We start from the raw sequence: 26,574 nt of genomic DNA, 5'->3' as shown, positions 1-26,574 counted from the left end.
CAAATAAAAGCCCAGGGCCATATGGCTTCTCAGGAGAATTTTACCAAACTTTCCAAAAAGAATTGACAACATTCCTGCTCAAACTCTTTCAAAAATTTGAAGAAAAAGGAACACTACCTAACTCTTTTTAACTACAAAAAAGGAATACTATAGGCCAATCTCCTTAATGAATATAGATGCAAAAGTTCTCAACAAAATACTTGCAAATCAAATCCAAAGGTACATTAAGTTATACACCACAACCAAGTGGGTTTCATTCCTGGCATGCAAGGGTGGTTCAACATAAGAAAATCAATTACTGTAATTTAACACATTAACAAATCAAAAGGGAAAAATCAAATGATCTTCTCAATAGACACCAAAAAAGCATTCGACAAAATTCAACATCCCTTTTTGATAAAAACACTTCAAAAGGTAGGAATTGAAGGAAACTTCCTCAATATGATAAAGGGCATATATGAAAAACCCACAGCCAGCATAGTACTCAATGGTGAGAGGCTGAAAGCCTTTCCCCTAAGATCGGGAACAATACAAGGATGCCCATTGTCACCTGTATTGTTCACCATTGTGCTAAAAGTTCTAGCCAGAGCAGTTGGCAAAGACAAAGATATAATTGTATCCAGATTGGACAGGAAGAAGTAAAACTGTCATTATTTGCAGATGATATGATCTTATGTTTGAAAAATCCTGAGAATTTTACCACAAAGCTACTTGAGCTAATAAACAAATTCAGCAGAGTGGTGGGATATAAGATTAATGCACATAAGTCATAATGTGCCTATACGTTAGTGTAGGTTGACAAGGGGTGAACTGTGATGGTTAGGTTCATGTGTCAACTTGGCCAGATGATAGTGCCCAGGTGTCTGGTCAAGCAAGCACTGGCCTGTTACTGCAAGGACATTTGTGGCTGGTTAGGAAAGCAGAAGGCTGGTTTATTAAATCGTCAGTCAGTTGGCTGCAGCTGTGACTGATTACATCAAAGAAGGGTGCATCTTCTGCAATGAGACTATTCAATCAGCTGGATTTAACCCAATCAGTTGAAGACTTTTAAGCGAGAAAGATAGGGGACCTTCACTTCTTCTTTGGCTAGCCAGTGAAGCGTTTCCTGGGTTCATTGAACACCTTCATCGGAGTTGCCAGTTTGCTGCCTGAGGAGTTCATCAAACACATTCATTGGAGTTGCCAGTTTGCTGCCTGCCCTATGGAATTTGTACTTGTGCATACCCACAGTTGCATGAGACAGTTTTATAAAATCTTATATTTATAAATATCTCTTGTTGATTCTGTTTGCCTAGAGAATCCTAACTAATACAACTAGTAATGACATAACTGAAGAGGCAATAAAAAAAAAAATTCCATTCACAATAGCAACCAAAAAAAACCAAGTACCTAGGAATATACTTAACCAAGGACATAAAAGACCTCTACACAGAAAATTACAAAATGTTACTAAAAGAAATAAAAAAGGACCTAAATAGGTGGAAAAATATTCCATGCTCATTGGAAGACTAAATATTTTTAAGATATCAGTTCTACCCAAACTGATCTACAGATTCAATGCAATTCCTATCCAAATTCCAACAACCTAGTTTGCAGACTTGGAAAAGCCAATTATCAAATTTATTTGGAAGGGAAAGGGGCCTCAAATTGCCAAAAACATCCTAAAAAAGAATAAAGTGGGAGGACTTACACTTCCAGACTTTGAAGCCTTCTATAAAACTACAGTGGTCAAAACAACATGGTATTGGCATAAAGATAGACATATTGATCAATAGAAATGAATTGAGAGTTCAGAAATAGACCTCCAGATATACAGTCAACTGATTTTTGATAAGGCCCCCAAATCCACAGAACTGGGACAGAATAGTCTCTTCAACAAATGGGGCTGGGAGAACTGGATATCCATATCCAAAAGAATGAAAGAAGACCCCTACCTCACACCCTGTACAAAAATTCACTCAAAGTGGACCAGGGACCTCAATATAAGAGACAGCACAATAAAACTCTTAGGAGATAATATAGGGAAACGTCTTCAGGACCTAGTATTAGGAGGTCGCTTCTTAGACCTTATACCCAAAGTACAAACAATGAAAGAAAAAATAGATAACTGGAAACACCTCAAAATCAGAAGCTTCTGTACCTCAAAGGAATTTGTCAAAAAGGTGAAGAGACAGCCAACGCAATGGGAGAAAATATTTGGAAACCATGTATCTGATAAGAGACTGATATCCTGCATATATAAAGAAATCCTGCAACTCAACGACACTAGTACAAACATGGGCAAAAGATATGAAGAGACATTTCTCCAAAGAGGAAATACAAATGGCTAAGAAAACACATGAAAAAAATGTTCATCTTCATTAGCTATTAGGGAGATGCAAATCAAGACCACAATGAGCTATCATCTCACACCAATAAAAATGGCTACCATCAAACAAACAGGAAACTACAAATGCTGGAGAGGATGTGGAGAAATTGGAACTCTTATTCATTGTTGGTGGGACCTTATAATGGTACAGCCATTCTGGAAGACAGTTTGGGGATTTCTCAGAAAACTAGATATTGAATTACCCCATGATCTGGCAATTCCACTTCTTGGTATATACCCAGAAGATTTGAAAGCAGTGACATGAACAGACATTTGGACACCAATGTTCATAGCAGCATTGTTCACAGTTGCCAAGAGATGGAAACAGTCCAAGTGTCCTTCAACAAATGAATGGATAAACAAAATGTGATATATACATATGATGGAATACTATGCAACAGTAGGAAGCAACAAGGTCCTGAAACGTGGCAACATGGATGAATCTTGAAGATATAATTTGGAGTGAAATAAGTCAGACACAAAAAAAGAGAGATTGTATGTTACCACTTCTATGAACTATCTGAACAATGTAGAATCAGTGTCTTATAATGTAAGAGTATTCAGGACCTAGTGATAGCACGTAGCTAGTGGGGGAGAATGATAATCTAATATGTTCAGAATGTTAATGGTGGTGAATTCAAAGGTATGGTAATGGATAGGGGTGACAATTGTTTGTTAATGGGATTATAAGTATCAGAGCCCTACTGAAGGCTAAGAGGATTGAAATCTGTTGTTTAAAGGCATGTTTCCCACAGATCAGCACCACAAATATAGACAGGAGCTTTCATGATATACTTCTGAGGTATGACACTACACAGAGTGTTGACAACAGAAGGGTATATGAGAAAAATCTACATATTGCATACTAGGGACTTTAATTAGTAGGAACACCAGACTAGTATTACACAAATTCTGGGGACAAATAATTAAGGGCTGACAAGAGCTATGAGATGTTTTGGGTCATGAGAACTGTTTAAAATGGAGACTGATGAGGATTGTACAACTAAGTGATGATAATACAAGATATGGATGGATGATCGTGTATATGACATATGCTAGGTCAACTTAGGAACCCCCTGTTTTATAAGTCAAGCCCTCGACATTGAGGCTTGCTCGGCTGAAACTTATGGTTGTAAAGGGGAGGCTAAGCCCACCTGTAATTATGCCTAGGAGTCACCTCCAGAGAACCTCTTTTGTTGCTCAAATGTCGGCTTTCTCTAAGTGTAACTCTGCAAATAAATTCCTCACCCTCCCCCGAATGTGGGACAGGACCCCCAAGATGAATGAGCCTTCCTGGTGATGTGGGACACAGATTCTGGGAATGAGCCTGACCCTGGCTTCAAGGGATTGAGAATGCCTTTTTTGACTAAAAGAGGGAAAAGGCAACAAAATTGGGTTTTAGTGGCTAAGAGAATTCAAGTAGACTCAAGAGGCTGTCCTAGAGGCTACTGCTATCTAAGCTCCACCTGGATATGCCAAATGACTATAATATGATAAGCCCAAGTTAATAGTAGTCCCTAAACCCTTAAAAAATACCCGGGTCCCTATCTGAGACTCTATAAATAACATTTCACTCCCTAAGTTTATTCTTCAGAAACTTAAATCCTTCAGAGTGCTCCTATGCCAGCTACGTCCCCAAACCCAAAAGCAATAGCCTCTTCAAAAACATAAACCAGACGTGTCGCCTTTGCTCATAATGTTGACACCCCTTTTTAACACGAACAGGTTAGGGTGGTCATTGCCTAGACATCTCTGAAGATTGGGAAAGTGATTAAACTAGAGGAAGGGGTAGCAACAGACAAGATGGAATTTAACAAAGGATTATGAATAATGAATCTTTATAAAATTTCATTTTTTTTAGCTGCTAGGGTATTAGAGTAGCTAGAAGGAAAGAATTGAAGTGGTGGAACTGTAACGCATAGCATCCTTTGAAATTTGTTCTATAGCTACTTGCTAAATTGTAGTTTGAAAGCTATATCCTTTTGTATATATGTTGTATTTCACAATAAGGAAATAACTGAAACTAAGGTACTCTAACTCATAACAACTTTGGAAATTTCCTATATATCTACTTGTTAAATCATACTTTGAAAGATATTACCGTTTTGTACATGTGTTATATTGCCTAATAAGGAAATAACTGAAACCTATAATATTCTTGGAAATTTGCTAATTGTTAAATTGGACTTGGCAAGTTATTACTTCTAAGTATATATGTTATGTTTTACAATTTAAAAAATATGATAAAAAGAATATCCAGTGTGGCCTGTGATGTTTGGTTCTGTTCTCTTTTCATTAACATCTTTGTGTTGTTTTGTCTTTGTGGAAGCTTTTAGGATTTTCTCTTATGCTTTAGATTCCATATTTCACCAAGACATGTGTAGGTGACAGTCTTTCTCCAGCAGTCCTGCTCAACATTTGGCGGACTCTATCAGAAGACTTTAGTTTTTCTTTAGATGAGAGAACACTTTTTCCTATTATTTTCTTCCCCCTCTCCCCCATTTTCTCTCTTCTCATTTCCTGGGAGCCCTCTGAGATTGTTTTTGAACCTCCTAGATTTATCCTTCATGTCTCCATTTCCTCTTAACAAAAATCTCCTTATTGCTTTACTTTCTGGGAGAGTTCCTAGACTTTATTTACAATTAACTGGGGTCTTAAAAAGCCCATTCTATTATTCAACATTTTGGTTAAATGAAAAAAATATTTTTTTCCCCAAGACCTCGTTCTTGTTAGCTTCTTGTCCCCTCTGCTCTTTTAAGGATGCAATATCCATCTTTATTCTGAGGGTATGAATTAGGATTTTTCTGAATCTGCCCTTTGGCCAGATCCATGATGACACTCCCTGCTCCAGGCTCCACCTACTTACCTGAGGTAGTTTTGCCCTGGAGGGGTGTCTTTCTGTGGCCTGGGGCCACCCTGTCCTCAGCCTGGGAGGCAGTGACCCCCAAGTCATGCTCAGCCCCATTCCAGCCCCCGCTGCAGGCCTTATTCGTTGGTATTCGCGTTCTCAGTGTGGGGAGAAACTCCACTAGCTTCCGAGAAACAGCCTCTGGGGTTGAGAGAAGCAGTTGAGCGGAGGAGTTTAGGGGGGTCTACAATTTACCTTATTTTTTTGATAAAATTTACAGTGAAATGCACAGTTCTTGGTTGAATGTTTCAACAACTATATATGCACCTGTGTAACACCACCCACCGTGAAGGTCTACAGCATTTCCAGTACCCCAAAAAGCTCCCCTGTGCTCCTGTAGAAACAAGCCCATACTCTACCCCGAGGTGACCGCTGCGTCCATTTCTTTCATTGTGGATTATTTTTGTCAGTTCTTAGACTTGATAGAAATGGAATCATATGGTACATCCTTGTGCCTGGCTTTTTTCAGTTTGACAGGCGAGTTCTCCATATTGTTTTATCAGTAGTTTTTATTGCTGAGTAGTATTCCATTCTGTGAATATGGCAGTTTGTGTCCTTTTGAACATGTGAGCTGTTTCCAGGTTTTTTGTTTTGTTTTGTTTTTTTCTTGCCTATTATGGACATTTTAGTAGTTCAACACTCCTCCTGGCCAAATACCTACAAGAGGAATTCTGGGTCAGATGGCAGGATGTCGTCATGTGCATTTTGAGTTTGTTGTCTCTACCTTTTAACTCCCTTTTGTGACTCCCACACTTACCCGCCTGCATGGGGTGGTGTGGGGTCTAGGAGGGGAGCAGTGGACTTGCAGAGTTGAGATGGCAGGGGGCGGGTGGCAGCAGCAAGGCCCTGGCTTCTGAGAGTGACCTGCCATCCCACGGTCCGGCGCGGCCCCAGCTGTCTGTCTTCCCAACCTGAACAGCAGGGAGCAGCTGCTTTCCAGTCATGCCCCTCAGCAGCAGCTCAGAGAGGGTGACCTTCTCCCTGTGGGATGCGGAGCCTGTCACTTCCTAGCCTGCAGGCAACTCCCATGGCACCCAGGCCACAGGCCCAAGTCCTCACTCAGGCCGCTCGGCTGGCTCCGGGTTCCAGGCTCCTCCTAGCCCCCAGCCCACCTCCTCTCAGCTCCCCAGGCATCTGTTTGGGGCTTTGCTTTCCTCTCATGAGGGTGACCCTTCTCTTGCCGGGATGGCTGGACAGTCCAGCAAGATGCATGGGCCCTGCTGTGGGGACCACAGCTCCGTGGACCCAGCTGGAACCTGGCCCGAGGCCAAGGCCGGTCCTCACTTCAGGGGGACAGCACAGGTCCCAGAGGGCTGGCTGAGCTCCCGGGGGACCGTCCCCCAAGGTCCTCCAAAGCCCACCCTGCTCGGCCCACACACCAGCCCGCCCCCAGTGTCCTCCTCCTGAGTGGACGGCAAACTGGGGTCAGCACTAAACTGCAAAGTGAAAGGAAGGCTGACAGCCTTATGCTTCTCACGTTGACTCCTGGGATGCTTTCTAAAATTGTAAAATAAAAACATCAAAGGGAACACATGCTGTTTTTCAGCTTCTCGTTTTCCTCTCGCCCCTTTGCCTGGTCCATGTTGAGAGCTCAGTGTCACCCACACTTTTGGTCTCCCAAACCCTCTGTGCCCTGCAGCCCAGCTTCGGCCTTGCCCTCTGCACCGTGACTTTTCAGTAACTTTTGTTGTATGAACAAAATAATGTTTACATCCACTTAAGCTTTAAAATCCATTTAAAGAGAAATTTCTTTTCCAAGCAAAGGTGGTTGTTAAAATGGAAAAGAAAACCATCTTTGAAAAAAGGCAAGGAAGACAGTGGGAAAGTGTTTTGTCATAAAATCCACTGCCATCTCTGCCAACAGCTGTCTCCTCCGAGTCATTTCTTGCCTTTGGCTGGAGTTGTCCCTGCTGCTGGTGCCGGTGCCGGTGCCGCTCCTGGCGCTGCCGCCTTGTCCTTCGGTGGAGGAGGAACCAGCACGTTCGCTTTGGTCCTCTTGCTTTTGAAGTGCTTTTTCTGAAGACACATATCGATTAAAGCAAAAAATCCAGCCACGCCAGTAAGGACCTGGAAAACAAAAGGATCCTGGTGATGTTTGCTTTTCATTCCACGGCTGGAACGTGCCTGTCCTTGATTGCACTTCAACGGTGGACGCTACTTAAGGTGTCCTTGTCCCCTTACAATAACAGACCCAGGAGCCTCTAACTGCCCCTCCCCCGGCCCCGGCCACGTCTGCCCTTGACCCTGCCAGCGCCCCGGGGCCAGTGGTCACAGGAGGAAGCCAGTAGCCCAGCTGGCTCCCTGGACGGCCTCTCCATTTGGCTTCTCGGTTGCAAACATTTGCCAACTTGATTTACTTTTTTTTTTTTTATTTTTTTATTAAATTCAGTTTTATTGAAACACATTCACACACCATACAATCATCCATGGTATACAATCCACTGTCCACAGTATGATAACATAGTTATGCGTTCATCACCACAATCTATCTCTGAACGTTTTCCTTACATCAGAAAGAACCAGAACAAGAATAAAAAATAAAAGTGAAAAAAGAACACCCAAATCATCCCCCCATCCCACCCCATTTGTCCTTTAGTTTTTATCCCCATTTTTTTACTCATCCATACACTAGATAAAGGGGGTGTGATCCACAAGGTCTTCACAATCACACTGACACCCCTTGTAATCTACATTATTACATAATTGTCTTCAGGAGTCCAGACTGCTGGGTTGGAGTTTGGTAATTTCAGGTATTTACTTCTAGCTATTCCAATACATTAAAGCCTAAGAGGTGTTATCTACATAGTGCATAAGAATGTCCACCAGAGTGACCTCTCGACTCCATTTGGAATCTCTCAGCCACTGAAACTATTTCGTCTCATTTTGCATCCCCCTTTTGGTCAAGAAGATACTCTCAGTCCCACGATGCTGGGTCCACATTCGTCCCCGGGAGTCATACTCTGCATTGCCAGGGCAATTTACAACCCTGGGAGTCGGGTCCCACGTAGCGGGGAGGGCAGCAAGTTCACCTGTCGAGATGGCTCAGTTAGAGAGAGAGAGGGCCACATCTGAGCAACAAAGAGGTACTCAGGGGGAGACTCTTAGGCACCATTACATGCAAGTTTAGACTCTCCTTTGTGGTATTGATTTACTTTTAAACCTCGCCTTGATCCCATGACTTTGTGAAAAGAAGCCCTTTCCTTGGGGGAAAACTCACCCATTTCTCCAAAAGAGAGGAATTCAGAGCAGGCGAAGAGCCCGGCTCCGAAAGACTCACCACGGCAACAAAGTAGGGTATCTGCATGGTTTGTCTGCCAATCACGGCATAGGCGGCTGCTCCGGCCAGGAACACGAAGGCCACCAGGTCATTGAGGAGATCCTGCAAGCGTGGGAGAGAGGGGGTCAGCCGTGGACAGAGCCGGCCCAGCACAGCTGCCTGCAAAGGGACCGATTTTCAAATGTCCACCTGCTGGGTGTGTGTGTGTATGATTTATTTATATTATATAAAGACCCATCTCTACGGGACTAGATGGACATACCTGTGGTCCCCCAGCTGGTCTCTCCTGGGTGGAAACTGAAAGCCCAGGATGCTCCCTTGTCTTCAGGCTTGAGCCTGTGGAGTCACGGGCCCCCTCCCCTACCATCTCATCTGTGAAATCAACAGGTGTCTAGGTATATATTTTTTCTTAATTCTCATTAAAATAACTGTACAAATATCCAACTTAAAGACGCCCTTCTTGGGTCCCGCCCCACATCTTCTTTCTGCTCCCAGGCCAGCAACCCTCCCTGGAGCAAGGTGGGCTGCCTTGCTGGCTCTGTTGGACCCTGGCAGCCTCCCCTGCAGTCCCCTCTTTGCAAGGCAGTGTCACCTCCTCCCTCATCAACCCTCCTCCCCAGCCCTGTGGCCTCCATCTCGCCCTCACCATGCACTTGTTTCCTGACCCAACCTTGCATTCTTGGAACAAATCCCATTTGGTTGTTTAACGTGCTTCCGTATTCTAGTTGCTAATCTGTTATTTTGAATTTTTGTATCCAAATTTATTTTTTTGTGTGCAATCTTTGAGGTTTTGAAATCAGTGTTCCAAAAACCTCTGTTAGCTGGGAAGGCACGTGGCTGGCATCTGCTCCAGAGTTCTGGTTTCAAAATGGCTTTCTCCCAGGATGTTCCTCTCTAGTCTGCAGCTCCTCGAAAATGTCACTCTTAGTTGCTCTTGGAGCATTTGTCCTCTCTTAGCTTCTCCAGAGAAAAATCTGCTTTCAGAGGCCATCTCCAAAATGTCTTTATAAGCTGCAAATCTTTTCTCTCTTTACCTGAGTCTGATCTGCTTTCTAACCCATCTGTTGACATTTTTATTTCAATAACGATATTTTCAATTCTTAGACATTATGCTTCTATGCTTTTGGGATTATGTCATAGTGCCTTACTCTTTCCTTATGGCTCTTGTTTATCCCTTTAATCATTTTAAGTTCTATTTATTATTATTTTTAGACAACTGTTCTATGATTTTATATTCTCGGGGTTCTAATTCTCCCATTTGTAATGTTTGCTTATTCTTTAGTTATGGAGGATTATTTTAATTTTGTGTGTTTTGTTTTTGAATAATAAATTTTATTTTTAGCGCAGTTTCAGGTTTACGGAAAAACTGCACAGAAAGTATAGCGATTTCCCATATACCACCCCTTCTCCATGCAGTTTCTCCTATTATTAACATCTTGCATTAGTGTGTGTATTTGTTACAATTGATGAATCAATATTGATTACAGATCAGTAACTAAAGTCCACAGTTTACATTAGAGTTTACTCTTTGAGTATACAGTTCTTGGGGTTTTGACAAATGCATAATGACATGTATCTACCACTATGGTATCAGATGAAACTGCATCACTGCCTTGAATTTGCCTTGGGCTCCACCTATTCATCCTCCCCCACCCCCTCTCCATCCCTAACCCATGGCAGCCCCTGATTTTTTTTTAACTGAATATAGTTTTGTCTTTTCCACAAGGTCATGTAGTTGGAATCATACAGTATGTAGCCTTTTCGGTATGGCTTCTTTCACTTAGCAACATGTATTTAAGTTTCCTCTATGTTTTTTCATGGCTCGATAGCTCATTTGGGATTATTTTTTAAAATCAGGTGTTTTGTAGTTTTTAGTTGCAAGTTCATTGTTGGCAAGCCCCCCCCCCCCTTTTTTTTTCCTGTGAGAGTCTATTGGTTGTGATTTGTTTTCATATGTTTCTGCTAGGATTAGTGGGGAAATTGTCAGAATATCATCAGAGTGGGGCCAATTTTTATGCTAATTTCCAGGCATGAAGGTGTCTAGACAGCATGTAGGAAAAATTCAAACTCCAAACCTGGACAAAGGTCAGGCTCAAGGTTTCTGTTCTCAGAAAAGTCTTTTTGTGTTTTTTTGTTTTTTCACTGAAAGCTCAGGTAGATGTGTGTGTGCTTCCTCGTTCCTCTGTGTGGGGGAAGGCACGTGTCTTCATCTTTTCCCTGAGCGTGCAGTCTTTCTAGGGTGCTAGCTTTATGCAGGGTTCTCAGTTCTAAATGCCCCCTTTGGGGATTTAGATGGGACCAAAGTCCCCTCTCCTGCCCTGAGATTGTATGAAAACTCACTCTGGGTCCCTGGGACAATATCGCATACGCCATTCTCTTCTACTTCAGCAGCTTATGTGATCACTGCTGCTGTTCCTTTTCTCTCCCTCATTTCTGGCACTTGTGGGGTTTTTTTGTTTGTTTGTTTTGCTAGCTCAGCCATTCAATTAAGGTACTATTGGTTACCTTTTCCCTCATATTTTTGGTAAGTGCAGGAGGAGGATTTTCAGGTTTCATTGTTTTTTTTAAAATCTTGCTGGAACTAAAACTACCTTCTTAGGGATCTTAGCTGAGAATTTTTCCTCCTTCTGTCCCTTTCTAAGAGTCCTCATTTGGCCCTCTTCTGCACTCTCCCTGTACTGGGGACCCTCACCCACCCTACAAGATCTGTGGATCCCTGGAGGCAGGAGTGTAATTAGGGACTCAGATTCTACTGGCAAAGCTGAGTTTGAATCCCTTTTCTGCTGCTTACTAGCTGAATGACCTGGGGCAAATTACTTGTCCTCTCTGAGCCCTGGATTCCCAATATGTGAGGTGAGTGGCAGAGTGAGCCTAGGGTCCCTGAGGCAGGCTGTGAACATGCAGAGAACATGGGGCCCTAGGGTCTTCACCAACTGGCTGGGAGTGAGGAGGCTGTGTTCTGCAATTAGGCAGGTGATGGGCAGAGATTCAGTCCACGTATCCTCAGGCACTGCATCAAGCACTTTCCATTTAATCCAGAGGAACAATTCTTCAAGGGATTGCTACTCCCCATGTGACAGATGAGGGAGCAGAGGTGGGAGTGGTTTGGTCATTTGTCTAGCTCTGTCCCATTCCACTGGACCACTGCTGTGAGCTGATATCCTTCTGGGTTAAACATCCTTTATATTCACTGGAAACCTAAGGCTGCTTTAGAAATAATTTAAAAATTTTTCAATTTTATCTTACTGATTTATGAAGTGGAGAGCCTTCCCAGGTGGTCTCTCCAGGCAGGTGTGAACTGGCACAGGGTCACCCCCACCAGCAGGAGGGCAAATTCTCAGGCTCTCTAAGCTTGACCACTGGGTAGATAGATCCCTCCCCACCGTCCCCATCAGTTGCCTCTGCACGGCCCTGACGGGAAGACGCTGAGTACAGGCCCTGAGCACAAAGATGGGAGGTGAGGCACCCCTCTCTGTTCAGTCACTTCCCAGAGGCCAAGACACTGGGGTACCTGCATACAGGCCACAGGCACCACCCCCACCTCCCACTTACAGAAACGGGCCACAGGATGAAGGGCATGTATCTATTGATGGCGAAGGTGTAAATGACGATGAAGAAGCTGAAGATGGACAACTCCATGGTGATAATGAGCGGCAGGATGGGGTGCACACTGGACCCGGAGAACAGGATTAGCGCTGCTATCAAGCAACCCTGCAGCAAGACAAATGCCTGAGCCAGGAGCAAAGGGGTCTCACTGACTCCGGAGCTCCTCTGGAGACCCCTGGAGTCACTCCCCACCTCCCTCATTGGGGCCCCTGCCAAGAGACACCAGCCCAGCTCACCAAGCTTAGGAGCTTGACCTCGGCGTGCCCCATCGTCCAGAATTCCTTATTGCTGTCCTTGAGTTCCCACCGGTACCGGCGACACCCTTTCCTTGTGCCCACTTCATCCTCGGGCTGTGGCGACTTGGGCTTTGCTGGCTTCTCCTCCTTCTTCTCCTCCTTCTTCTCCTCCTTCTTCTCCTCCTTCTCCTCCTTCTTCTCCTCCTTCTTCTCCTTCTTATCCTCCTTCTTATCCGCGGGCGCGTCCCCTGGTTTGGGCTTGCCCTTATCAGCCATCGTTGTGCCAAAGTCCTTAGCTTTCAAGGCCTGCCCAACCTCTCCCACTGTCCCCGGCAAGGCCTGGCCTGCGACACAGCCCGCTGCCCACCGACCTGCTCAGAGGCCGCCCTCAGCCAACCGCCAGGCCCTGCGAATGCCAACGCCTGCGCCCTCCCTGCTCCGGTCCCACGTGTGCGCAGGGCCCCGCGCCGCGTCCTGTTCCGCAGCCGCCAGGTCCTCCCACCCTCCACGCGGGGTCCGCGCCGGCCGAACTCCCCTCCGCCCCCTCCGCGCAGCTTCCATCTCTGCGCGGAGCTCCCACCCCCGGTCCTAGAGAGCGTCGCGAGGTAGCCCCCGGGCTGTAGCTGCCGTGCCTGCCTCCGGTACCCTGGGCGGTGGGCCGGGCCCCGCGGAGGTCACTGCCTTCGTCCGGCCTTCTGAGGCAGCCGCGCCCCGCGTCCTGCGCCCTGGGGGCACAGCGCCGTGTGCATGAAGATGTAACGCGACTTTTACACAAGGCAACAGGAGGCAGCAGAATCGTTCCCGATTTAGCCCTGATTTTATGGTCACACGTGGGCCGGAATGGTGACAGCATCCCGCTCATTGGCGGGCCTCGTGGATGTCAGGGGGCAGAGACACGTGCATCTGCTGGTGCGCCCGGAAGGACGCGTCCTCCGGGGGACGAGTGGTCTTGAATCTGACTGCCAGGAACCTTTTCACGTTCGTCCTCATCGTCTTGGTGACCACGAACGCATCGAGCAGACACACGATTGTTGCTGCGAGACACAGGGACTGTCAGACACAAGACCATACGTGGGAAGGAAAGGTGGGGTTACTTTGCAGCTCGGTAGCACCCTCCTGTCCCTGTCCCCATCTCAGGAGAGAGCGTTGGGCGGCTTTCCCTTCCCCTCTGACCCTCCACTAGCCTTCTGGAGTCTGTTGAGCTGGCTGCAGCAGGCCCGTCTGCCTTTCCCAGGGGAGAGAAAGGGACATTGGAAATGGTGGCCCCACTGCCAGCAGTGGCTTCTCCTGATGCCTGAGGCTTCAGGAAAGGACCAGGGACGGGCACAGGCCCTGGGGACTGGAGGTGGGCGTGGGGACTTTCCAAAGCCTCTCATTAGCAGGGACTTTGGTTGTATTTTTAAAGACAGGAAGAAGTTCCCAGGGGAATCAGCTGGGAGGAGGAGAACTCCAGGCACCACATGGGGGTCTCCAAGGAATTTGGTGTGGCCAAGACCTCTGGAGCCAGTGAGGGAGGGGGCAGAGTTGAGACTGGATTTGTGTGGGACCTGGGACTCTCCCCTGAGCGTGGTAGCAAAGGTCAAGGATCAGTGTGAGACTCAGAAAGCTCACTTGCAGAGGCTGGAAAGCAAACCAGGCTGGAGGCAGAGAGACCAGTTGGGAGGGCGGAGAGGATGCTACTGCCCTCCAGGTAAGAGTTGGTGGAGACCCGGGGATGCGAGACCCTGACACACAGGAGAAGGCTTGGGAGCTGAACTAGCAGATGGGGACCAGCGGCCACAGCACCCAAGATGCCTGGTGCTCGGCTGCACGTGCTTGACCTGAATGTCCCTCTTTATGGTCACTTAGTCCCTGGCTGCTTAATGAACCGTTTCTAGGTAGACCTTGTCCCAGCTAGTCCATGAGCTCCCCCAGGGAAGGGACTCTATCCCCAGCACTGAGCTCAGGCCTGGCAATGGGATCGACAAATATATATTGATTATGGAATGAATTCATATAACAATTTTTTTTTCTGGATTAATTTCTGTCCCCATTATTTAAAACTTCTTGAACCAAAGTCCTCATTCCCCCCATCCCCCCTCCCCATCTTCCAAGCATTTAATCTGCCATTTCTTGTGCTCTTCTATAAGATGAGGGTGTGAGTCCCAGTTTGTCCCAGGCTATGACCCAGGGCAAGGTATTTAACCTCAGTTCCCATATCTGTAAAAATGAGAGTTGTAAAGATTAAGTAAGAATGTGCCTCGTCTGGTGTGGGGTACATACTGGGTATTTCAAATGTGACAGTTTCCTTCCCTCCTTACTGAATCGGCTGGGTTACTCACTTTTGACAATGCACTTTTTTTTTTTTAACAATGCACTCATTTCATATGCCTTTAAAATGGAATCCTCTAGTCCAGAATTAATCAAAGTCCTATTTATAGATAAGAACATCTTGTTGCAGCATTTAAAAAATGAGTGTGTACAGTTCTCAAAAGGGGTTCAACAGACTCTTGTTTTTGTACCTATTTGGAGAATGGGTGTTGGAATGAAGATTTTCACATCTTCTGTGCAAGTAAGAGAGGGAGTAGTGATGGGGATTTTGTTCTGTAAATAAAATCCTGATAGTCTGCCAGTCTCCCTTTTCAAAGAGTCTTGTAATACTGATCTTAAATGGAGTCATGAAAGCCTCTACTTACCCCTCCAATAAAGAATAAATGCCTTCTTTTCCTTTCTTGCATCGCCAAGATGGCAACTATCAAAAGGAATACAGCTGTAATGAAACTGTTGATAAGATCCTGTAATACAGAATTGAAACTTGTCAACTTTACATGAAAATGTAATTTCATAAAAACATTTAAATTGCTCAATTACCCACCTAAGGATGGATGTCTTTTAAAAACTTTTGCTTTGATGAAGAGGAACCTTCAGAGGCGTAATGTTTACATCTTCCAGAGACATGAGTTTATGTTATTTTAAGGTCCTAAATAGGATTTAGTTCTGCAGAAATGGGTTTAATTTTGTTAAAGAACACCCTTTTTAAAAAAGCTGACAGCACTGTTTCTCGAACTTTTCCATCAGATCTTTCTTAAAAGGTGGAGGAAAGTAAACATGAAAAAGTCTTTGGCCCTCCATAAATAAGATTTTTTGAGGTCTTATTTTTCAAATAATTGTAAATTCTATGTTCTATTCCATAATATATTGGTTTAAAAAATGAAATGCTATACTAGCACTTTACTTCCTGATTTTACTCCACTCCCAAATCTGCGGGTAAAACTGATGCTCTGGAAGTGGGCCATATTTATTTTGTGGCTTTGCACATCCCAAGAACGCCTGAACTCATCTGAGGAGCAGGCCCGATATTCTGGAGTGAGTGGCTGGCACCTGGCCAGAGTTGAATGTGCCCCGGCATCTAAAAGCTGTTTTGTGTCCTTCATTCTGGATTTCAGCTTTGGGTTCTTTAACTGCTGGCCTCGTCTGTTCCTTTATGTGCTGAAATGGAAGGGCGAGGATGCGCTGGTGCAGATGCCCTCCTGAGTATGAGCAGAGGCTGAGCTCTGGTGGCGGGAGCAGGTGGGGGGAGAGGGCATGCAATGCCTCCGTGGCGATAGTCTGGGGAGGGTCAAAAGCCCAGGGTGATGTAGCCACTGCCATGACCCAGATACCTTTGACTCTTTTAAGTCTTTAAGTCTTGCTGTTCTGACTTGGTAGTGGCAGCCTGTTTGCTGTACCAGTCAAAACATAGCAAGGATCCCTGCCACCCAGTATACGGAATAAAAATTGCTGACTCTAATGGATTCTTCAGGTGCCAAGCGTTTCCCAGTCATAATCTCTTTTAACCGTCACAAGCATCCTCCAAAATCAGTATTGTTATTATTATCCCCATTTTACAGAGCATAAAATGGAGGCTTTAGAGAGGTTTGTTCAGTCACCTGAGATTGAATAATCGCCAGGGAGTGGAGTTGGAATTTAACTCACTTTTGCCTCCCATCAGGGATGCCCAAATAAGGAGGAAATGAACTACCCCCCTAGGCTGGAAATGTGGCATCTGTGTTTGGCATTTGCTGTGGAATGGGTCATGGAGGATCAAAATGGAACAAAACAAACAAAGAAGAGAGTGGGTTTTTGTTGTTGTTAACTCTTTTGCCCTGCTTATTTGTAGATGTGTGACCTGGGCCTGCTTTAAACCCCATCTGTGCCAACTGGTTAATTTTTAACATGGGGATAATGCTTGAGATGATTGGATTGATCTGAGGATGAATGGCATGATGAATCTCAAATCATCTGATCAGGTACCTGGCATCTAGTTGGTAGTGGGAGTGCATCAGAATGGATTTTTGTGCTATCTGCCCTCAGAATGTGCAGTCAGTCGACTTTCTGCAAACCCCAGGGGTTCTTCCAGTTGGGGCTGGTGAGCAGGGAGCCCTACCGTGGACTGGGACTTGCCTCGCCGAAGGGGAAGGACACCAATGTCTACTGCTTTGGTGCCTGGTAGGTAACAGAGAAAGCGGGACCAGGAACAGGGCTGTTGAGGGGTTTGCAGTAAGTCTCAGCTGGGTCCTGCTGGCTGAGCCATAGGTCTGCCCAGTGGGCCAGCCTGACCAGGGTAGGTACAGCCACTTGCAGCTTTGCAGGAAGTTAAGCACCTGAGGACTGTGCAAACCCAGATGTTCAAAGATGTGAACATGGGCTCTTTTGACTAAGAAACAGAGTGCAAAATTTTACAAAACAAAGTTAATTAGTTATGGTCATATCTAATTTGGGTCCTTGAGACTTTGGATGAAAGCACATTAATAAAGATAATAATATATCAAACACAGATCAGGGCTAGCTAATCTTTGACTCCCTGTCATAATTCCATCTCTTTGCTGGACTGTTGGACATTCTAGTTTACTCTGGTCATTAGTCCCAAGGAAGTGATCTGCTGACCATTCCTTGGAGCTAAGGTTTACCTTGCAATAGCTCACATTTCTTGAGCACTTACTATGTGTCATGCACTGTGCCAAGGTGTTAATATGTAATCTCATTTGATTCTCACAACAAACACATTATCCCCACCTTACAGATGGATGAGTAACTTGCCCAGGGTTGCTCAGCCTGTAAGTGGGTATGACCCCTGGCAGTCTGACTTGAGTGCCTGAGGAACCCCTTCCTGACCCACCCCTCTCCTTTTGCCTTACACTCAGACCCTCTTGTTGGCCTCATCTGGAGAGATAGCAGTGTTCTGATGATGGGGGTAAAATTGCTGCTGAGCCTTGCCGTGTGCAGTAGGACTTCTGGTTTCCCCAGAGTGTGGACCACTAGCTGTCCTCACTCATCATCTATTTCTTTCTCTCTAGACTGAATAAACTATTGACTCAAGTAGCCTCCTCTGGCTAAAATGAGAGATGGGTTTGTGACTTGACTATAATTTCTCCTTAATTTTCCCAAACTATTCTCTGAGATATACACAATTGTATAGAACTATAACTGGGAAAGAAAAGGAGGTTTTAATGGTGAATGCTTATTTTTACAAATTATTGGATATTAGGAAAAAAAGTCAACATTGATAATTTGTTTCACAAGACGTGGTATTTGTAATTGGGAATTTACATACAGTCAACTTTGGTATCTGGTATTCAACTAACTGCAACTTTCATTGGTATCATTCATGCTGGGAGTTGTCCGAACACATGATCAGAAATCATCAGACTGTTGTTTCCACCAATCCTATTTCAGTAGGATAGTCTAAAGCCTTTTTCTTTTTTTTAAAATAAGTGTAATGGCATTGCTGATACTTTCAGAATCATCATTTCTATAGAGTTTCACCTTAGAGTTTATTATATTCATTTTTTAAAAAAATTGCTTTCTGTTGGCAAAAACATCTGCTTGACCAGAACTCACAGTTTCCCTGACCATGCTGGATATGTTAAAAACACAGACTTTTCTGAAGATAATCATTGCAAGTCATACTTTTCACAAGTATTTTGGCATATGACACTAGAGTAGGGTGGGTAAAGTCACTGACCCTAGAAATGAAGACAGTGATTCCCTCAGAAGTGGCATGAGGGGAAGTCTTACTCTCGCTAAATCTGATGCATAATCACACTGTCAGGAAAGGGACAGGCGCTGAGAGCTGGACCTGCCTCCCCACATGGGTGTCTTCACAGAAGTGGGCAGCTGCCCCTCCGGGACTGGGCTGTGGGCCCCCAAGCCCAAGTTCTACCATCTGCCCTGATAAGGAGGCCCTGATCTCAGTAGGTTACCTGCATCTGAGGCCAGTACTCACTGAAGCTGCCCTGTTGGGGCCTGAAGCCCAGATTTATCAGACTTCCTATCTATCTCCCTGGTGGGATCCTGTCCCTTGGCCCTTGATCAAACAAGAATGGGAAGAGGGGGACGGGGGACCCTATTCTTGGGTGAGCCTTTGAGGAAATCCCCATTTAAAGTCAGTCCTCGTTCCCCTACTCCTACACCTCCTGGGCACTGAACCATCTTGTCTGGAGAGGAAGCAGCTGTGCCCCCTCATCTGGGGGAGGCCTAGAACAGTTCCAGTACAAAATGGGAGATGCGTTCTGTGGCTTCTGCATGGACCTTTTAATAAGGTCCCAGGTGACTCCTGCAGTTTGATGCCAACACATCTCCAAGTCCCCCACTCTGATGTGCCAAGGAGTCACCTCCTAGGCACCAACACTCTCCCTAAATCAGCACATTTCCTGCTGGGCCAAGCCCCCCTAATATGACCGAGTGGTAGCTACTTCCCATCTGAACAATGTTATATGTACATGTCCTCCATCTCACGGGCTCTGAAAGGGTAGATTAGAGAGGAAGAGACTGGACAGGGGAAGGAAACGCTGTTCAGGGCTTGTTTTGATGGGCCTGTTCCCCAAACTATCAAGTCGAATGGATGACCCACGCTCTGACCAACAGTGTGGTGGTCCGGAATGTGCACCGCTAGCCAGTGGAGCAACAGGATAACTGGGCCACCTTCCTGCTGAGACAGTTTTCCTACTACAGAGCTCCTGGGAGCTCACCAGGCATGTCCATGTGCTGCACCAGACCTGGCCCAAGCCCCAGAGCGAAAGAGCGAAAGAGCAAAAGGCAGGGGCCCTGACTCCTTCCCTGGGCTCCCATTGCCATCCAAAGAAGAGAGGACGCTCTCGCCTGGCTTCATCCGAGTTTACCAAAGGCCTGTAACTCCAGAAGAGCTGGCCTGAGCTTCCTGTGACCGCTGTGAGAACAGGGCCTCCATGACCCCTCCCAGCTGCATGCTCAAGAGACCCCAAATGTGCTCCTCTCCGGGACACTTCTGGACACTCCCCTGGCCCCTGCAGGCAAGGTGTGCCTGCAGGGGCCCCTTCCTGCTCTGCTGCTGGGTCCTCTCCTCCCAGGGCTCTGGCCCTCCCGGCCACAGCGCTGACCACGGTGCCCCGGGACTCCGGGTCCCCTGCCCCACCCCCGGGGGCCTGTGCATACTCAGCAGGAGAGTCAGTCAGCTTTGCCTCTACGTGTTCTGAAGACCACGAGAAAACAGGAGAAGGTAACAGCAGAGAACATAAAACTTAGGGAACTTGAGGAGGACATAAAGGCATAGTCTGCCTCATCTCCTCACCTCCAGGGAGGATGGAGAAAGAGAACCATTGCAAAGCAAGGGGACAGGGGATCCAGAGAGTCTGGGCTTTAGAGTCAGACCAACCTGGGCTCAAACCGGAGTCCCCATGCTCCCGGGTATAGTCGTGGGCACTTTCATCTCTTTAATCCTGTGGGCTCATCTGTTAAGTGGAAGGTGGGTGGGGGTAGGTAGGGGGTTGGGGATTGGGGGGATGACTACAACCTCACCAGGTTGTTGTGAGGATTAAATAAGGTAATGTATGAAAAATATCTGGCACGTGGTATGTGCTCAAAAAAGTTACTTTACCTTCCCTTCTTGAAAATTTCCATGGACAGAGATTTTAGTTTCCCCTCAGAAACCTCTCCATGGTTATAGCTCTCCATAACTAAGAGGGTCTTCCATATGTCCAATTAAAGTTGCTCCTATTTTGCTTTGTCTGCTTCCGGTTGCTTGGCACTCTGTGGGACAGAGAGAGCTCAGCAGCCTTTTCAGGAAATCCCTCACACGCCTGAAGAAAATATCTAAGTTTTAGCTCAATAGCAACCAACTCTACCTTAGAGTTAGAAAAAGGTACAATAAGGAAGTGGGATGTGGAAGAGGCCAGAGCTCCAAGTTAGGATTGTTCACCGTGCAAGAAGGAACAGCAGAAGCCCCCCAACTACCTTAGGGGGTCTGATGGGCTGTTTCTCTTTCTGACCCTCTCCTGATGAATGTTTATTCTGTGCCAATCACTGTGCTGTTGGCTTTACACACCCTTCAAAGGCTGCAGGAACTCTATGAGGCAGTTATTACCACCACATTTTTCCTTCTCTTCATTTCATGGATGAGTAAACTGAGGCTAAAGCTAATCAGTCAGCAGGACCAGGGACTGGAACCCCAGCTGTCTCTGACAAAACCCATGCTCCTAAGCAAATGGCCCTACTGCCCCTTAGTCCGCAGGCTCCGTGATCAACAGGCTTTACCCGAAACCCGAGGATTAGCCTTGAGCATGTTTTCAGCTGGTAAAGACTGTGAAATTCTGGACATAGCTACGGAAGAAGGCTGTGACTTGTCCTTTCAAAGATACTCCACCAAATGGCAGCCCTTTGGGAAACTGGACCCTTCAACCAACCCGACACATCTCACTCCTACAACCTTTCGAGGTAGGCGTGGCCCTCGTCTACAACTCTGCCGTGTCAACTCTTGCTTTTGGGGTGGACGTTTGTAACCTGTTCGGGTGTTGTTTGAAAAGTAGAAGCCTGCACAGCTTTTGCGAGCAGTGGATGAGAAGTGTGTTTTCCCTACTGAATGCTCGTCTTTAGGAAGAGCTGAAAAGCATCATGTGCTTAGTGCTGCGAGGGCATGGGTTTCACACTCGGAGCCAGAAGGGTGTGGGCATTGGCTGCCCTGCAGACTGAGGGGTCCAGTGCCTCTTCCTGGGTAAGAGGATGATTTCTTCCTGGGGCCAGAGCAGAGAGATGGCTCTGTTGTTTGCACTTTGAGGAAAGCCTTTGCTCTAGGGCTGAGGAAAAGCTTATATTCGAATTATGAAAATAAACACTTACAAGTAAGGGCCAATGTAAACAAGTCAGCAAGTGGTGAAGGGTTACCATATATATTAGAATAAAAAAAATGACGATGCAGATTTCCAGAACTGTGATTGCTATATACGACTCATGGGCTTGGGCGATGATGAAACAAGCTAATTCTCCTATTTCAAGACCCTGCAAAAAAAAGAAATGGGATTTGTTTTACTGCACATAGCTATTAAAAAAAAACACACACACACATAAATTGTCAGAATGTAAATCTGGTTGCTTTGCAATTGCCTGTATTGTTTTGTACATGCATTTTGCTCTTAAATTTTCTTATATTTTTAGGAAATGAAATAATACATATGCATAGTGAAAATGCACACAGTTTAAAACAGTAAAAAAAAAAAGTCTTTCTCTTCTGTCAATCCAATGCTAGTCTTTCTTCCTAAAAGTAACCACTGTTAACAGTTTATATTTCAGACCACAAGGAAGTAGGCATATATATTAATTAAAGGAAAATAGCCTTCAGCCCATCATATGTATTAGAAATATTTCTTCCCTTTGTCATTTGTCTTTTGGCATGGTGTGTGGCTTTTTTTTATTTTTTCGCTTTAGGAGTTTAAAATCTTTTTGAAGTCAAATTTATATTTTGTGTCCTGCTTAAATACATTCCATTTTAAATCTTTCATCTGTCTGAAATTGATTTTGATAGCAACAGTGAGGTAGAGATCCAGCTTTATTTCTTTCCAAACAGCTGCTAATTATCCCAAAAACATTTATTGGGAAACACCAATATTTTTCCCACTGATCTGAAATCCAGCCTCTCAGATGTATTTGGGTCTCTTTTGAGACTCTGTTCTCTTCCATTCAGTTGCCAATTTCTTCTCTGGTACTTGCTAAATTATAGCCAATTCATTTTCTATTAGTTCCCTTCTCATCTCTGTTTCTCTGACTGTTTGTATCCCATGTTTGTTTTGGATGAGTTCCCAAACTAAGTCTTTTGGCATTTTAACTGGGATATCATTTAATTTATAGATATATTTGGACAGATACAAAATTTAGTCTTCCTATTCAAGAAGACAGTATGTCTTTCCAGTTGTTTTAGTGGTTTTTAATACCTCCCAGTAGTTTTAAAGCTTTCTCATATAGATATTTCATATTTATTTAATGATATTTTATCCTCATTGTAAAGAGAAATATTTTCTTACATTTTAACAGATCATTTATTGGAAAGCTTTTCATTTATTTATAAAAATTGATGTCACCTAACTAAATTAACTTGCTTAAATTAACTTGTTTTAAAGTGTTTTCCAGTTGATTTTGGGTTTTTAAAATGTACAGTCATATCAGTTGCAAGAAAAGATATATTTTGCTACTTATTTCAAATATTCTTATTTTTTTCCTGTCTAATTGTAATGATTGTTAGTCCACAAAAATATTGAAGGGCATCCCTTCTTACTCTTCATTTTAATGGAATGTTTAATTAAATGCAATGCTAACTTTTGGTTTGAGCTGTTTATAATTTTTATAATGCCAATGAAATATCTATCTCTGTTTTATTCATGTCTCTCTCTCTCTTTTTGCAATCAGGAATCAATGTTCAATTTTGTCACATGTGTGCTGTATTTGATGTAATCCCATAACTTTTTCTCCTTTTATTTATAATATGGTGGATTATTTTAATACAGTCCTAATATTGAGTCATCCTTACGTTCCTTCCTCATACATTTTTAAAATTAATGAATATTTCTGCTACTATATTAACATTTTTTGCTTTGATACATGTGGGTTCTCTACTTAGTTTTCTTTTTCTGAACTCAGTCAGGTTTTAATATCAGTGTTATACTGGCTTTGCAAAAATAAGTCAGAAAAATAATTCAGAATGTTTTTCTATTCTTTAAAAAAAGTTTGAATAGTATCAGAATTACATCCCATGAGAGTTTGAAAGAGTTAACCTTTGGGAAAAGTCTGGGCCTGATACATTTTTTGAAAGGTAACCATTTGATAACCTTCTCCTTTTCTTCTGTGTTTATATTGGTCTTCGGTGTTTGTATTAGATTTTACTCTATTCTGAGATCAGTTTTGGTAATATTCTTAGAAAATCACTTCATCCAATTATTCAAATTTATTTGTTTTGCAAAGTACTCTTGTAGAGTCTTTCAATTTCATTTGTATTTGTGATTATTTTCCCTTTCTTGTTTCTAATTTTTAAGTATATGCTCTCTTCCCATGTTTTTCTTGATTATATTGGCCAGTGGTTTATCAATTTTATGATGGTTCTTGTATTTATAAATCCTATTATTTTTCTTTGCTAATACACATTTCTGCTTTTATATTATCTTCATTGTTTCCTTTCTTCTGGGTTCCTTAGGTTTATTTTGTTGTTCTTTTTTTCAAATTTCAAGAGTTGACGGCTTTTTTTCTTATTTGTATTTGTTCTTGTTTAATTGTATACATGATTAAGATTATGCATTTTCATAGTACAGCTTTAGCTGTATCTGATCGGTTTTGATAAGCAGTATTTTTATATGCAGTACTTTAATATATTGTTTATTAATACAGTATTCTGAAATTGTTAAAAAAATCCTCTTTGATTTAAAGTTTAAGAGAGTTTAAAAATTTTCCTGCAATCTTATTTACTTTTTGTTATTAAATTTCTAGTTTAAGGCCTTAAAGTCAGAGATGTAGGCTCTGTAGGCTGTACTAGTTCTGCAAATGCTTTTAAGTTAATAGTCACCATTACACAGTTACAAGGCCCACTGAAAGTGGTACCATACATAATCACTTTTAAATTGGATTGGAACCCAGGATTTATAATTTACATCATCACTTTAATGTTACAGCTGACCAATTTTCTTTTTGGTGCTTAAGAGTATGAAAAAGCACCCTCAATAAAATTGTGAAATGTAATGCCATACAACCATTAAAAATGTTATTGAAATATATTTATAGTTATGAAAATGTTGGGGGTAATAAGTGAAAAACATAGGTGACAAAGTTGAACGTACCATATGATCACATATAGCTCAAAGAAATGTATATGTATACAAACCTATGTACATAAATCAACAAACTCGTACACAGAGACATATATGGACGGATATACACCAAAATGTTAACAGTGGTTCCTGTGAATAGTAGTAGTATTGGCAATTCTTGTTTTTCTTTTCGTATTTGTGTTTTCTAATTTTTCTACAATGAACAGATTCCACTTGTACAGTTAAAAAATGTAACAAACATATCTTGGGGGAAAAAAATCACCCACAATCCCAGCATTCAAAGATAGCTGTTTCCTTTTGTGTATATTATCTTCTAGTCCCATCCACAGAAGATAGCTCACATAGTTGCAATCACAAAATACATATTTTATATTTCACTTCTCCTAGAAATTTCTTAACTATTCCCTATGTTTCAGGTCTTTGTCATTATTAGTAAGTACACAATAAACTGTTGCTTTAGTGGACATTAATTTACTAAATCATATCCTGAGCCTTTAACTTGCTTCTTAAAAAAAAAAAAAAAACTAGTGCAATAGTACCCTACTGAATATTTTTACACCTAATGATTTTTGTTTTTATTGAATAATCTCCTTAGGAAGTCTCAGGAATGGAATTTTTGGGTCAAAAGACCTGAGCACAGATCATTGCTCTCTCATTACTCTTTACCAATAGTCATGCTAACTCAAATGCCACCAACAGAGGAGGAGGGTACAAATCTCACCACAACCTGACAACACTACATATTATTATCATCAAAATTTATTTCTTTTAATTAAGGAATGTAAAGTAGTTGGCCAGTGTTGTTGTTGCTTTCATTAAATCAACTGAACTTATCGATCATGAATAATCAAGGACACTGACCTGCTGATTGACTAGCCAGTTGAGTTAGCCAGTAACATGCCAATTAAAAAAAATCCAAAACCTGGAACTGGTTCGTCTGTACAAACACAACCTAAAAATACTTTAAACCCCTGTAATAGGCACACTGGGGAGAGGAAAATGCATACAGAAAAAGTAGAAGTTATAGTCCCCTGTAATTAACCCTCTGGTTTGGAAAGGGCCAAACACATGTGAGGGGATACCTGAGAAATATAAAAGCAAGACAGACAGAAAGAAAAATGCCAAATTTAGTAGAAAGGGCGGAGTGTGTGAGAGGTGGGGAGGGGAAGGAGGGGTGAGGCAAAGAAAAGTGAGGTGGGGGGGGGTCAGGGAAGCTTTCCCGAGGTGGCCCCCCTGGGCACCAGTGCGGGAAGCCGCGCGTCACCAGCTCTCGGCTCACCAGCCTCAGGATCTTCAATACTCCGGTGGGCGAGAAGAAAAAGCGCTTGAGGCTGTCCCTGTATCTGTCCGGGACTTTGGCCCGTTCCTCCGCACGCTTTTTGATATCCTCCTTCGAGGGCGCGGAAGGATGGTGCAAAGAGGGCGCCCGGGACCCGGTGCGCGCCTTTGAGGACCGCGCTAATCTTACCGAGGCCACCGACTGTCCGTGACGCCCCTTGACTGCGGAGTGATGTGAGCTTACGGGACGCGCCTTGGGTGCGGGACGCACGGGGCGCAAGGGTGGCTCCGCGGGCCGGGGAGGCGCTGGCGGCGCCGATGGTGGCTGCGGTTGTTGGGGGTGCACTGGTTGCGCCCCGGTGTTGTCTCCGGGGACCATGGTAGGTGTCCCGGCCTGGCCGTGTCAGGCTGGCCCCGCGGCTCTGAGCCAGCACCGCGGCGGCCGGCCCTCCCCTGGGAACCAGCGTCGCGCCCCAACGGCTGGCGGCCGCCCGCCCCTCGCGCGCCCGCCGCTCCCGCCGCCCCGCGGACCAGCCGAGCCCGCCGGCCACTCTCGTAGGCACTCGGGCCGCGACGCTGCGGTCTAGCCCAGAGACGCAGTGTCTCCGCCATCCCACCACATCCGGGCTGCCAGCCGGACGGGAGGAGAGCCCGCAGGCCTCTTCAGGCGCGCCTTCACGCCTTCTGCCCCGCCGCCCGGGCCGGGAGCTGGAAACCCGACCCCCGCGCTTCCAGCGCTGCCCTGGAGGTCGCAGGAAGGGTAAGCTCCGGGCTAAATCTCCAGCTGCCATACTGGTATTAAAAATGAGAACTACAGAAAA

The 26,574-nt window shown here is 44.4% G+C and overlaps 2 protein-coding genes across 3 annotated transcripts; both read right to left on the bottom strand.

Annotated features, from left to right (window-relative positions):
• Nucleotides 1-6,556: 6,556 nt before the first annotated feature.
• CMTM2 (CKLF like MARVEL transmembrane domain containing 2) lies at nucleotides 6,557-12,698 on the bottom strand. Its single transcript, XM_037815487.1, has 6 exons — nucleotides 12,396-12,698; nucleotides 12,106-12,264; nucleotides 8,554-8,655; nucleotides 8,262-8,305; nucleotides 7,166-7,232; nucleotides 6,557-6,712 (listed from the first exon to the last, which is right to left on the bottom strand). The coding sequence occupies exons 1-6, from the start codon at nucleotides 12,669-12,671 to the stop codon at nucleotides 6,557-6,559; spliced, it is 804 nt and encodes a 267-aa protein (XP_037671415.1). The 5' UTR covers nucleotides 12,672-12,698.
• A 536-nt stretch (nucleotides 12,699-13,234) lies between these two features.
• LOC119518682 (CKLF-like MARVEL transmembrane domain-containing protein 1) lies at nucleotides 13,235-26,190 on the bottom strand. Of its 2 annotated transcripts, none has more exons than XM_037815977.1 (4): nucleotides 25,755-26,190; nucleotides 21,507-21,665; nucleotides 15,071-15,169; nucleotides 13,235-13,445 (listed from the first exon to the last, which is right to left on the bottom strand). In XM_037815977.1, exons 1-4 carry the CDS (start codon nucleotides 26,130-26,132, stop codon nucleotides 13,254-13,256), a joined length of 828 nt encoding a protein of 275 aa, XP_037671905.1. In that variant the 5' UTR covers nucleotides 26,133-26,190; the 3' UTR covers nucleotides 13,235-13,253. The 2 variants fall into 2 exon arrangements, with proteins under 2 accessions (XP_037671905.1, XP_037671907.1); XM_037815979.1 differs by having other exon boundaries at nucleotides 13,252-13,429.
• Nucleotides 26,191-26,574: the final 384 nt, after the last annotated feature.

The sequence above is a fragment of the Choloepus didactylus genome, chromosome 22, assembly GCF_015220235.1.
Source record: "Choloepus didactylus isolate mChoDid1 chromosome 22, mChoDid1.pri, whole genome shotgun sequence".
Taxonomy (NCBI): domain Eukaryota; kingdom Metazoa; phylum Chordata; class Mammalia; order Pilosa; family Megalonychidae; genus Choloepus; species Choloepus didactylus.
The sequence above is the reverse complement of the archived record's forward strand: the minus strand, read 5'-3'. Positions and strand labels throughout refer to the sequence as shown.